Source organism: Emydura macquarii, unplaced genomic scaffold (genome assembly GCF_026122565.2).
Source record: "Emydura macquarii macquarii isolate MOO-44397 ecotype Brisbane River unplaced genomic scaffold, CSIRO-AGI_Emac_v2 contig_2636, whole genome shotgun sequence".
Taxonomy (NCBI): Eukaryota; Metazoa; Chordata; order Testudines; family Chelidae; genus Emydura; species Emydura macquarii.
In genome coordinates this window covers 19,895,861-19,909,228 of record NW_027132773.1, presented here as the reverse complement: position 1 = coordinate 19,909,228, position 13,368 = coordinate 19,895,861, and the positions used below count along the sequence as shown (strand labels likewise).

The 13,368-nt window shown below is 43.3% G+C and overlaps 1 protein-coding gene across 1 annotated transcript in view; it reads left to right on the top strand.

The window, feature by feature from the left end:
* Positions 1-11,940: 11,940 nt before the first annotated feature.
* The window catches only part of WNT2 (Wnt family member 2), a 36,070-nt gene continuing 34,642 nt past the window's right edge, over positions 11,941-13,368 (top strand). Inside the window, exon 1 of the mRNA XM_067563967.1 lies at positions 11,941-12,020. Coding sequence (XP_067420068.1) covers positions 11,941-12,020 — 80 coding nt within the window. The remainder of the gene's footprint in view (positions 12,021-13,368) is intronic.

Sequence of the window (13,368 nt, the reverse complement as noted above, 5' to 3'; positions counted from 1 at the left end):
CATATGCACAGAGATCATATGAATCCTAGAGAAAGAAACCCAGATTTCCCAGGTGGAAGACGTTGGGATCTCAGCAAATTTCCTCTTATCCCTCCTCTTCGAAGAGGCTGTTTTGACGGGTTGGTCGAGACACCTGTAGGACACTCTTCTCACTTAATGCTGGAAAATGCCAACCATTCCTTTGGAGACTGTTTCGCCCTGTTCTGCAGCACCTGGGAACAGATAATCTCTGACAAATGGGTGCTGGAGATCATCCAAGATGGTTACTCCATCCATTTCTCCTCCCTTCCCCCTCCCAAACACCCTTCCCCGTCCCTCTTCAGTGACCATTCTGAGAGAGGCTGGTATGTCAGAAGATAAACCCTCTCTTCAGTGTAGGAGCCATAGCCCACACATCTCAGAGACAGAGGCTTCTACTCTCATTACTTCCTGATACTGAATAAAAAAGGGGGTTGGATACCCATACTGCACCTCAGAGTGCTCAATAAGTCAAGGCTCAGAAGTTCAAAATGGTCACATTATCAACAATCATTCCATCATGAAAAAAAGCAGACTGGTTCTTGGCCCTTGACCTTCAAGATGCATATTTTCACATCTCAGTCATACCAAGACTCAGACGTTACCTCAGGTTCACGCTGGGCCAAGACCACTACCAATTCAGAGTACTCCCTTTTGGCCTCTCATCGGCCCCCAGAGTATTCTCCAAGGTCCTCTCAGTAGTGGTGGCCCATTTTATGTTCTCAAGGCATCATGATTTATCCTTAACTGGATGACTGCCTTCTCAGGGAATGACCCTTCACAAAGGCCCAACGAGTCACTCAGACCACAGTGGACCTGTTTCAGAATCTGGGTCTACAGATCAACGAAAATCTGACTTCAACACCAGTACAGAGGCTAGAATTCATAGGAGCTGACCTTCAGCCAAAGGCATTCTTCCCACATCACAGATTTCTCAGTCACCTCCTTGATAAGAGTACAATCCAGCCTCCAAATTTCAGCCAGACATTGCCTCCAGTTTCTGGGGCACATGACCATGGGCACATCAGTTATTGCTTACGCCAGAATATGCATGATATGCCTCTAGGCATGGTTCAGTTCAGTTTACAGGCCAAACGGAGACAACATAAGCAAATACTATTGATGCCCACCAGGATCAAGCAATCCTTGGATTAGTGGAAGAACCCAGTAGAAGTCTGTATGGAATCCCGGTTGTTCACTGTCCCCCATCCCTATTCCTGATCACCAGTGCATCCCTTATAAGATGGGGTGCACATTTCAATGATCACACAATACAGGGCAAAATGGTCTCCAGCAGAGACATGCCTTCACATCCATTTGCTCGAACTCAGAGTAGTCAGAAACGCATGCACTCACCTCCTTCCACTGGTCAAAGACACGCACACAAGGGTCATGACAGACTATGTGGCCTGCATGTATTACATAAACCATCAGGGAAGGTTGAGGTCTCGCGCTCTGTGCGTAGAAGCACTAAAACAATGGAACTGATGGACCTCACAATATCCTAATATTAGCAGCCTACTTACTGGGAATACATAATACGTCTGTGGACAGTCTCAGCCACAAATTCCCATATGACCATGAATGAGAGAGAGATTTGGTGGTACTCTGCAACCTATTCCAACAATGGGGGTTGCCAATAATAGACCTATTTGCTATTTATCAGAACAAGAAATGTCCATGGTACTGCTCCAGAGCGGGGATCTGACGATATTCCACGGGAGATGCTCTCCTTCTTTCATGGGACAAGGGCCTTCTTTATGCCTTCCACCATGTTCCCTCTAATACTGAAAACCCTTTGAAAGTGGGGGAAAAAAGAGCAAGCATCCTACTGATTGCTCCCACCTGGCCCAGACAGACATGATATGCTTACCTATGACAGCTGGCAGTATGTCCACCGATAACTCTTCCAATCCTTACCTTCTATCGCAGAATAAGAGATGCACTCGCCATTCCAATTTACAGATTCTACAACTCAAAACCAGGTTCTTTCATGGTTCCAGCACATAGAGACATCTTGCTCTGAAGAAGTGCAAGAAGTGTCATTGCACAGAAGAAAAGGAGCTATTTGATGTACTTATCTACAGAAATGGAAGAGATTTCAGATCTGATGCCAGCCCAGAAGTGTCATCCCTAATACATGCAGCCAACCAGTGATCCTAAATTATCTGTTGACTCTTGAGAAATCAGGACTCTGTCAGTTGGTTGAAAGTACATCTAGCAGCATTTGAAACCTTCCAGGAGCAGGTGGAAGGATACTCAGATCTTTTCACATCTGACTATGAAGAGATTTCTCAAAGGTATAGCGAACCTCTTCCCACAACCCAGATTTCCTACTACTCAGAGGGACCTGACCCTAATATTAAAAAGTCTGACTAGGCCACCCTTTGAACCTATGGCCACTTGTTCATTAACTCACCTTTCCATGAAAACAGCGTTCCTCATCGCTATCACCTCTGCAAGAAGGATTGGGAAAATAGTGGCTCTGATGGCGCATTCCCCTATCACGGTGTTCTTCCCTGACAAGGTCACACTTAGACCACATCCAAAGTTCACTCCCAAGGTGACTTCTGCATTTCACATAAATAAGCTTATTCAGCTGCTAGCCTTTTATCCCAAACCCCATCAAGGTAATAGGGAAGCCATCCTCCATATGCTTGACATGAAAGCCTTGGCCTTCTATTTGGACAGGATGAGAGCCCTCAGGAAATCTTCCCAGACTCTTCCTCTCCTTTGCAGATCTGTCAAAAGGTACAGCGATTTCAGCTTAAAGACTTTCCAAGTGGGTTTCAGGCTGTATTAAACTCCGTTACCAATTGCGTAACATAACACCCCCATCTTCATTACGCACACATTCTGTGAGGTCAGTCTCCTTGTCCATCTCCTTCTCCAAGGGTATCCCTATATCAGAAATCTGCAGAGTGGCTACCTGGGCATCTGCACACACCTTTGTAGAACACTGTGCTGTCCTGGGGAATTCAGCTGGAGACAGATTCGGTGCCACTGTACTGTCAACTATATCAGACTCAATTCCAAAGTCCCAGCCTCCAGTGGTGGGCACTGCTTGGGAGTCATCTACAGTGGAGCACCCATAGGGACACTACTCAAAGAGGAAATTATTGTAGTACCGATGGTTCTTTGAGATGTCTCCCTAGGGGTGCTCCATGTCCCACCCTCCTCCCCACTACGTCAGAGTTCTAGTAGCTGACCCTGCGATAGAGGAGGGATTGCCCGCGCATGCTGGCTTGCCTCATGGCAGGCAGAGAGCAGCATATGCACAGGCAGGACGGACTGCTACCAAAATTCTCTGATCAGCAGCACAGAGATGCAGAAACACCTACAGTGAAGCACCCATCGGAGGACACATCTCGAAGAACCATCATTACTGTGCATGGTGAGTAATTTCTTCCTGTTTGCTTGGCGTGGAGAGTTAACATAACTACTGGCTGGAGTACAAGGAAAGGTAGTGGATCTCCTGGGTCTGGGAGAAATCACTTGTAGGGTGGCAGGGGAGAAAATCATAAGGATCTCGTTACACTCCCCTCCCGCCCCCCATTCCATGTATCTTCTGGGGCTGCAGACGTGTTCCTGCTTGGAGAGAGAGAGAAGAGGAGGCAGTGGGCCTGGAGAGTGGGGGTGGGGGAGGACACTGGGTCTGTGGGGAGAAATCACCAGGGAGGAGGAGGGAGGGAATCACAAGGACCTTCTTACACTCTCCCTCCCCCCTTCCATGTCTCTTCGGGGGGCCACAGCAGTAGCCAAGACATTCTACCCTGCAAGAGAGTACACAGGACAGCCACATATACACCCAGTTGTGAGAGCCTCTTTGGTGTATGTGCTTGTGAATTCTCTGTTCCATCCTGTTTAAAAAATACTTTGATCTGCATTTATGAAGTTTACCTTAGCACTACATAGTTATGTTTGCCTGGGTGGGGAATAAAAATCTACTTATGGAAACTGAATTTCTTTATTATTCTCCATCATATAGTGGCAGCGGCTGCTAACATTCAAGATAATAGTAATAAGTGCATGTGAATTGTTATAGTCAAGCGCACTGCAAATATTACAAGGTTCATAGCACAGTTCCTTAGGATGTCAGAATACTTTTCAAACAGCAATTAAATTTTTACTTTACATAAGGACAGCTGAGGCGTAGAGAAGTTAAGTGACACAACCCAAACTGCCAATGGTAGACCCAGGTACAAAGTTCAGAGCTCCTCACCCACATTTTAGTGTTGCAGCCACTTATACCATTTCCTCTCATTTATATTCCATTGCCATCTGAGACCAATAATATGCTAAAATTCAGGACAAGAATTTTAAAAAGAAAATTCTTCTTGAAAATAGTTTTCAGTATTTTTGTTGTAACCCTTTGAATATAATAACATGAATGATGTAAAATACATTATGAAAAGAAGCAATATTTAGTTAAAGCAAAAATCATAGGGTTTTGTAATAAAAAGTTACTATAAAATTCTTTTCAGAAACCAATTATGGGTTATAAGTGCTATACTAAGCTGATTTTGTATAGATTAAGTCAACAAAAAGGTAATTCTTTAAATAAATTCCAGATGTCTTCATTTAACTGCTCCATTTTCATTCAAATTAGAAAACATAATATTGCCCTGATACCTGATATAGATACACCTTAGAAAATTGGGTTGACAACCATAAAGACTGAATCTGTACTGGTTGAAACTTTAGGTGCATTTTAATCTATTGCAGACTTCACAGATAAATAATCAGTTACAAGATAAATAATTGTACTCTGCAAAAGTTACCTCTTATTTTCCTCTGTATAAATTAGCTTTGATGAGAGTGCTGTTATTGGAATTAGCCTGAGTTTTATTTTCATGAATTAACGGGGAGACTGTCTTTTTACTAGCTTGCACGATGCTAACTGTGTTTTCAGTTTCTGACTAATACACCTGATCTTGCCTCAATAAACAACCCAGCAAAACTTAAAAAGGGTATGAGTCACTTTCTGCTTCCCCAAAATGACCACTATTCTCCATATAAAAATCTCTTTCTTAACTAATTCATAAGGAATATTAAATTGTTTTGTGATTGTTATGCAATCCTGCAAATTACATCTGTGAGCAGTTACTCCCTGTGAAATCCTCAGGCAGGGTTTCCATTTGGTTTTCAAATTATTTCATAATGGAAATGTTGATCATTTTAATAGAAACACCGCTTAGGTAAAAGTACCGATTTTTTTTCTTCCTCTCCTTCTTCTCCTCCCCCCCCTCTCCTCCCCCAATCCAGCTGCTTATACTGCTCTAGATTGCTGTGCAGAGCAACATATACTACAGGAAACAGGAATCCTGGGACAACCAGGATGAATTGTCTGAAACTTCAGTTATCAGGGTCACAAGGGTTGTAGTGTGGGGGTGGAGAATGTGCTTAATTTTGAGGGCAAGACTAAAACTGATCGTTGGTTATTATCTTCCACCATATCATCATATAAAGTTGCATTTAATTTCCTCTTCTCAAGTTCCTGTTTCTTAAACTGCAATTCAGGTCCTTTATTCTCTCTTCTCAGGCAGAGTTTTGCTAATTTATCTAATGTCTGCTTTAGTAATTGTTTTTAAAACATCTTTTCAAGCATACCTACAAGCAAGAAGGGAGGTGGGGCAAAAAACAGAGTGAAGAGGCCATTTGGAAATCTAGCTTCTAAATCATGCTGTCTTTAAATTCAGAACCATTTAGTTTCACTGTGGGTGATTTCAGATAGAAACAATCCTGCTGAGAGATCTTATTCTTTAAGGTATTAAACCAAAGTCACTATCTTGCAACAGTAGTAAAAATGTAAAAAGTTTATTAACAAGAGCTTCTAAGGGGTTGCTGGAGATAGGGTGCTAATAAGCTTTGCATACATTAATTAGTTAAGCCACAGATTACCCCTGTAAGGTAAAATGGAGATAATACAGAAGTGTAAATTGAGGCACAGGTAGGCTGAGTGAATTGACCATGGTCAACTCTGGCCAGATTTAAAAGAAGATTTAGGTGCCTAGTGTGATTTTTCAATAACACTTAGGCACCTAACCCAAGTTGATTTATGCACCTAAGTGTTTTGGAAAATCCTCTTAAATGCCTGTTGGCATTTTTAGGCAACTTAAATACCTTTAAAAATCCAGTCCCTGGCAACTCTGGGAGGTCTGGAAAAGGAACCAGGAGTCCTGACCTCCAGTTCTGTCCTAACCCAGAGGACACTGCGTTTTTAAAGCTACCCTTTTTTTGTTCAATGTCTATGTGTAAGCAAAGGGGAAACAAAAAGCTATATTACCACAACAGGGTCATTGAGTAGTGCTCTTCCTGACAGCTTTGTCTCAGGGGTACTTTACTGTTCAACAGTGTATAAAAACGTTAACCTTTAGAAAAACAAATTTGTTTTGTGGTATGCTGGGACTCTGCCCCCCAACCTATGGAATAATTCTTTGTCCTGACTTATGGTTCAACCTGCTAAGAAGGGAGAGGGGAAAGTAGCTGTCTCTAACCAAGGCTACATAAGGAAACACAGTCTCAGCTGCAAGGTGACAAGCATCAAATTTATATTAGATCCTCCGTTTTTCCCATTTCTGCCACTATTTTTCCAACAAATAAGCAGAAGAATAAGAGGGAAAAATAAGAAATACAGATCATCGTGCTCTTGTAATTGATTCTTCTGTCTTGATCAGATACAAGATGTGGCCTGTTTTGCTTTCCTTTTCCTCCTGCTTTTATAGTTCCCAAACTCCACCCGCTTGCATTTTTTGCTGATAGCTACTTTTAGGGAGCATATATCTGCTCCTGCCGCCTTACTCCTTTCATCTGCAAAGGGGTACGGAGAAACTATAGGTGTTTTTTTCTCCCACGTAGAGGTTCTTCCCCTCCTGTATCACTGGTAAAGTGTTCCAGACGTGGCCTCGGGCCTTATTGGTATTGCTTTTCCAGCGAGTGGGAAGCTGTGAAGTGAAGGCCTTAGATCTCCAGCCTCAGGGTTTTCTCATTATTTTGCAAAAGTCAATTTGGATTAAAGCCATCTCATGGCCCTGATTGTACTGAATGGGGTGTAGTAATGATTCTTCCCCCTCTGGCCACCTGCCTTGCTCGTGGGTGCTTTGACATTTAATAGCAGAAGGGAATCTCTTCTGTTCAAAACCAGCTCACCCCACCACTTCTCTGAAGGAAAACGTGCTTTGGATTCTTTCTTTGTCTCCTCCTACTGTCTGTTTTGATGTACCTTTGCTAGACTAGAGGAAGGGTATCTTTTTAAGCTCATGAATTCCTTCTAGTCCTAGATATCAATCACCAGCATCACTAGAGAAGGCGCGTCTTTTTTTTTTTTTTAAAGACATTTTTAACCACTGCTTTGGTTGTACATCTAGAAAGTTTTAATCTTATTCTCACAAACTTTTAAAGATCAAGTTTGTCTTTTCCTGCTCAGAGAAAGAAACAAGGGTCCTTGACCACCTTGGCCACTTTGAAATGAGATCAGGGGCTGGCAGGAGGAGACATCAAATGAGTGAGCATTGGGATCAAGACAGCAAGTTTGCTTTTTTTTCCACTTTAAGTAAAATCAAACGTAGTATATTTCAATTGCTGGGGAAGGTTACCTTGAATTGTTCTACTACAGGTAGGATGTATTTTTAAGTTATGAAAGGGTGCCTTGAGCATGCAGATAGGCACCCTTTTTAGCAATTCTGTACATCTAAATAAAAAAAATGAGATTGAATTAGGTAGACCATCCCTCTTTGGGTTAGGTGTGGTGTTAAGCAGCTTTCCCTTGTGATCCATTCCCACAAAAGCCTTCTGTGCTTGGGTGGGCACTATGCATTGCAAAGACAGTAGGATGCTGTGTCTAGTTCTGTGGCACTCAGCATTTCTGAAAACCAAGCCACTTTTATTTAAGTGTTTAAATATAAATTTAGGTGCTTGACTTCTGGTACTTGTATTTCAAAATCTGGTCCTAATGTTATCGAGCATTACACTGAAGACTAATGATTTGTCTCAATGTCCCATCCTACAAAGGAAATCCTCAACTGTATAGTGTACAATGTGAGCGGAATAAACCCTTTCAACTGATGTGAAATTTTTGTGTGCACACCATAGAAGGAACAATTACGATATCATAAATCCAATCTGCCACAAACCAAAAAAAAAAGAGGCAAGGATTGTAATACAGAAATAATTAAATTGACAGAGTGATTTTGTCAATCAAATACTAGGTACATTAGAGTGTGCAGAAGAAACATCAATAAGAGGAATCCTGCTTCCAGAATTAAGCAAAAAATAGGAATTCAAGATCCTAAGCCTAAAAAATTTAAAATTTTACAAGACTCTACTTACTCGAAAAGGCTGAAGATACTTACATAGCTAATTTTAACACTATTTTCAGCAGTAGTTTTTGACAGTACCACCCTCCATTTCATTTAATATCCGTGTCCTCGGTGCTTCCTTTCTTATCCATTTATTTTTGTCAGTTAAATTAACAAACTCTTGTAGATTGTCAAAATACTTATGCAGCATCTTTAAACTATAGATTATTGCTATTTTAGACCATTCTAGCTTCCACAGAGGAGAGAAAGGATGACCCTGCCACACTCTTCCCTAGCTGTTCACTGGGGCTGCAGCATAGGCCTTCTGGGGAGGAGGGATTTGAAAGAGGGGAATGTCCTACCAGTTGCCTGATTTTTCTCCTGCCACTGTTACTGTTACCACCTCATCTCTGGCTTGATTAATATTGCTTCTCTCCAGACAAAATACTGCTGATATTTTTACCCTTGCTCATTAGATCTGACCATGTTGCTACTGTCTTCGGATCCCTGAACGGTCACTGCCTTGCCCATCAAAGATCAATCCGCTCACTTCCACTTGAAGCTCTTGCCCAGCTTTGCCTTCTCTACATCCTGGATATTTTTTCTTAGTGCCTCCTTATTCCTTCACTGTGTCAGGGATTACCGCACTCATCTCCTTTTCTCCTTCCCTCACTCCCATCTTTACCCCATCCTTCACCCTCTCCCAGTCCTAAAATGACTTCCCCAGCTCTCCCTAATGTTACTTTGTGTCAGTCATTTTGAAATCCAAGCTGTACTAGATCAGGTTTCTGGATGTTCCTTTAAGTTGGAGGGAAATTAGATGTAAAATGAACAATTCCTTCTGAAATGTTAAATCTTATACCTGACCCACTAATTTATTTGGGATCTGAAGAATTCAGCCTTCTGAGTAGGATGTTGTTTGTTTGTTAATTTGCGATGGCCTTTCCATAAATCACCCTGCAGTGCTAGAGTTCTTTACTGGCCATGTTTTTAAAGGTGCTCGTATAGCTCCTACATAATCAAAAATATGCATAGAATCACAGAAGATTAGGGCCGGCAGGACCTCAGAAGATCATCTAGTTCATCCCACTGCTCAAAGCAGGACCAACCCCAAATAAATCATCCCAGCCAGGGCTTTGTCAAGCCAGGTCTTATTCACTGTGGCAAATTCGTCATCCCCTATATTCAGCATTCCAAAGCACTATGTTTGCTGAGTTTAAATTATATTGTCCATTAGATGTCTAGAGCCTCACTGATTTGATTTTTTAATAAATGAATGTAGCATTCAGGAAAAGTGTTGATTGATAGCCCTGAAACTTGAATCTGGCTCCTGTGTCTAATGTGTTCAACCTCCTGCCTTTCTCCATCAGGTTTTATACTCGTAAATTTAGAACATGTCCCTGGTCCCTCCCGAAGGGGGTTCAGAGATGTCACAGCCCACGTGTTTCAGGCGAGGTCATTTCTTCTCTCTCACCATGCAGCGAGCTGCATCTCCCTTGACCATTCTGTAATTGCGGAGGACCGAGGGGCCGGATTCATTGATTCTGCCCTGGCTGGGCTGGTAGCTGGACGTTTCCTCTATGTACTACCCGGGAATGGAAAACGCGGTTTCTGCTTATTAACTGCCACGTGGAAGCCTTCAAATCCCTCCCGAGTGCCTGGAAGATAGCGGGCAGCATCTCCATGATCTGGTCCATGCAAATCACAGCCGATCTCTGTAGGCTCCAGCTCTAGTGCCTTGGTCGAGCTCGAGCTCCGCACGTCTCCAGCGCGCTGGAGACACAGACTTGTTTGGCTAGCTAGGAATGATCGTTGGTAGCTCCCTGCCCCTTTGTCTGAGCCAGATTATAAAACCCTGCTAGCACCAAGGCCTGAGGTGCCCGTCCCGAGGTCACCCACGCCTGGGTTTCCTTCCAATCTGAAAGCAGACGGCTGCTGCCTGTGTTGCTCTTGGAGGAGCGTGAGCTCGGGCTGTCAGCGACTCACTCTGATTTCAGATCGGCGGCATCTAAACGAGCGCAGCCTGTTCTCACCGGGAAAGGTGCTTTAAGGGAGGAAATTTCTAGCCTGGACGAGGTGCTGCAGCCCCTTCAAACCTGGAGGGAAGTGGGCTTGCTGGGTTTTTTGCAGTCTCACTCGCTTCTCGATAACAGCCTGCTCCAAGCCGAGTGCCTAAGGACCCGGTCCAACCTCCACAGAAATCAATGGAAATAGTCCCATTGACACCAACAGCAATTGGATCAGGTCCTAGATCTGCGATCCAGTCACCTTTCGGGGCGTTTATTCCTCTCTCTCCCCCGCACTCCCTAAGGGAGGCTTAATTTAATCTTCAATCTATGGTATTTGAACACCCCGAAATTGCTCTGCGGCAACAGTTTAGTGAGAGATGATCTGTTAGTCTGAGCAAAGTTTGAAACGTCGTTTGAAATAAACAACCCAGCAGGACGGTTGTCTGATTTCCACGTGGCACTGGAAGGCGCTAAGCAAAGTAATTTCTACACTAAAGGTGTGCAATGTTCGTTACAATTGTGAAATTTACCCCCTTGTCGTGGGGGTTGTCCTGATCCACTGACTAGTCTCAAGCTGAGTGTTTCTAGCGGTGGCTCTCTGAAGAGTGCAGCTTTCCAAACATTCCTGAAAGGGAAAAAGCCAGGTGAGAGGAGGAAGCTCTTGTGCTTGGAGTCGGGGTGACATTTACCAGGATAAAATCTCAGCGTCTTACCTAAAGCGGTGTTCAGTTTTCACACTTCTAAAGGGGCTTGCTTGCATTGTGTGCTTAATTCACCTGGTCTCTATTCTTTACAGAATCTCCTTGGCCGGTTTGTGTCCTCGGACGTGAAGAATTTAGATCATTCCCCTTCCTAATTTCTTAGGGCTGAGATGAGTAAAATAAACAAAAATATGGAAATATTTTCTCTCTGTTTCTTGTATATAACGTTATAATTGAACTGCAAAGTTCATGTCTTGTGTCTGTCTCTATAATACCATACACACACACACACACACACGAACGAAATAGGAAAGTACCAAATCTTGCGAAATGCTAAGTATTTTCCATTGTTTGGAGATTTCACCGCTGCATTCTCAATAGTAATGTCTCCCATGCAGTCTTTGGTAACCGTGATGGAGGGTTTGAACTAACTCTGTTTGGATTTAAGGTTATTGTAAGGCAACTGGCTCATCGGGCTTCCTTCCCTAATCAGAGGTGTTACCTCCTCCTCCAATGTCTCTTGACATCATTTCATCCATCAGAGTTAAAAAAAAAAAAGAAAAGAAAGGCAGAACCCACCCAGTCTGTAAGCAACCCACACCAGCCCCTCAGCTTTGCTCTGACCGCAGAAGCGCTGCACCAGGGCAAAGGGAGAGGGATGAGAGTGGAATTGATCTTGTTGCCCTCCTTGAGGCTGTGATTCTGGACAAATTGAGCAGGCTCCGAAGTTCTGCACAGATATATTACAGCTCTTCGTGTGAGAGTAGCAGTAAATCTGATCACTGGCAACCGTGAAGCTTGATACAGTGAAGAGGGAAGCTCTCAAGGTGCATTTGGTTGTGTCAGTAGTTTTTGTTCCATGGGATTTCTTCCGCCCTTCGCATTAGAACTGATGTGGAGTGAAGTGTTTCTAATATGAACTATCGCCTTGGGATCTGGTTTTCGGTTCCACTGATCTTGGTCTGGGTAACCCCAGAAGTCACTTCTTCGTGGTGGTAAGTTCTGCAATTACAAGGATTTTATTTGCTCTGGGGGAAGGTGGGATAATTAATGGTAAACTAGAGGAAGAATGCTGTTCAAATACAAATACAAAAACTCCAATTCTAACCCAATCCGAATTACAGTCTTCTCTCAACTTCTCTTTTCCCTCCCACTCCTCCGTCCCCATCCTTAACAATTAAACGTCTGTTTTACTACATGTCTGAGGAAACTCTTTGATCTGAGCACTGATCAAAGCCTTTAGCAGATCTACTTGTATGGACATTAACAGCAAAGAGTCAGTTGGAGGTTGATTAAAAATCTGCCCTGCAGAGCTCCTGTTATCAGCTCTGTATAGAATCCACATCAGAATCGGCCGAAGGAAATGTACGAAGATTTCTTATGGGATGCAGGGATGTTTTTGCATCATTTCAGCTCCAAGGATATATTTGATTCATTCTCCTGGATTATAAATATCCTTGCTCTTTTATTTGTTTATTTTGCATGTCAGATGACAGCTGAAAATGAACCTGTCAGAAAATCTCTCAGGTCCCACGCTGGCCAAATGAATCGATGAAAGTCAGAGGCATGGTGTAGTGTGTACTAAGGCAAAGTTGCATACCCTTGTTTTAGGTGTGTGTGTGTGTGTGTGTGTGTGTCACTTTTGTTTGCTCATTCGGTTACCCGAACTGTCAGAACAGTCTTCTAGAGCAGAATTTCGTTCAGTCCCTTGACTCCCTCCACCCCCTCCTCCAGGAGTTTTTTTCTAAAGTGTTTCTGCTTGCTGAACTAAAAACTCCAAATGAGGGGGGAGGCGAGCCTGTACGGCCCCAGCCCCCTAGTTCAAAAGATATTTGAGCTGGCTGGGCTACTTCTAAGCGAGCTGCAAAACACAGGGCTAATTAAGGGGGAGCCTAGATAAGCAGAGATTTCCCAGCAACTGGGGTCTTAAATAAAACAGAAAAAGCTCCCCGAGGACGCGGCGTTACACTTCCCCCTTGCACACAGAGAGACCCGGGGATGCATTTAACCTTGACAAGGGCTGACACTGGATCAAAGGTTGATTTATCAGACCGCCCATCTTTCAATTAAATGGCTATTTCTGTTTCCAGAGGTGTATAAAACAGTATTTATTGCAAGGGCGTTTTGTACCGTGGGCTTTTACCTGTTACTTAAGCTATAGAACTAGCTCGATTCCAAATACCAGCTTTAACCATGTGCTGATCATACAAAACAACGAACATGCAGGAACAAGACATTCGCCCCCGTTTGATCGCTTCACAAGACACCTCGGGCCGCTCGGGTTTTACAGCAGATACCTTTCTAAGCAGGGCAGGACTAATCGAGAACAGCTGGACACGGGGG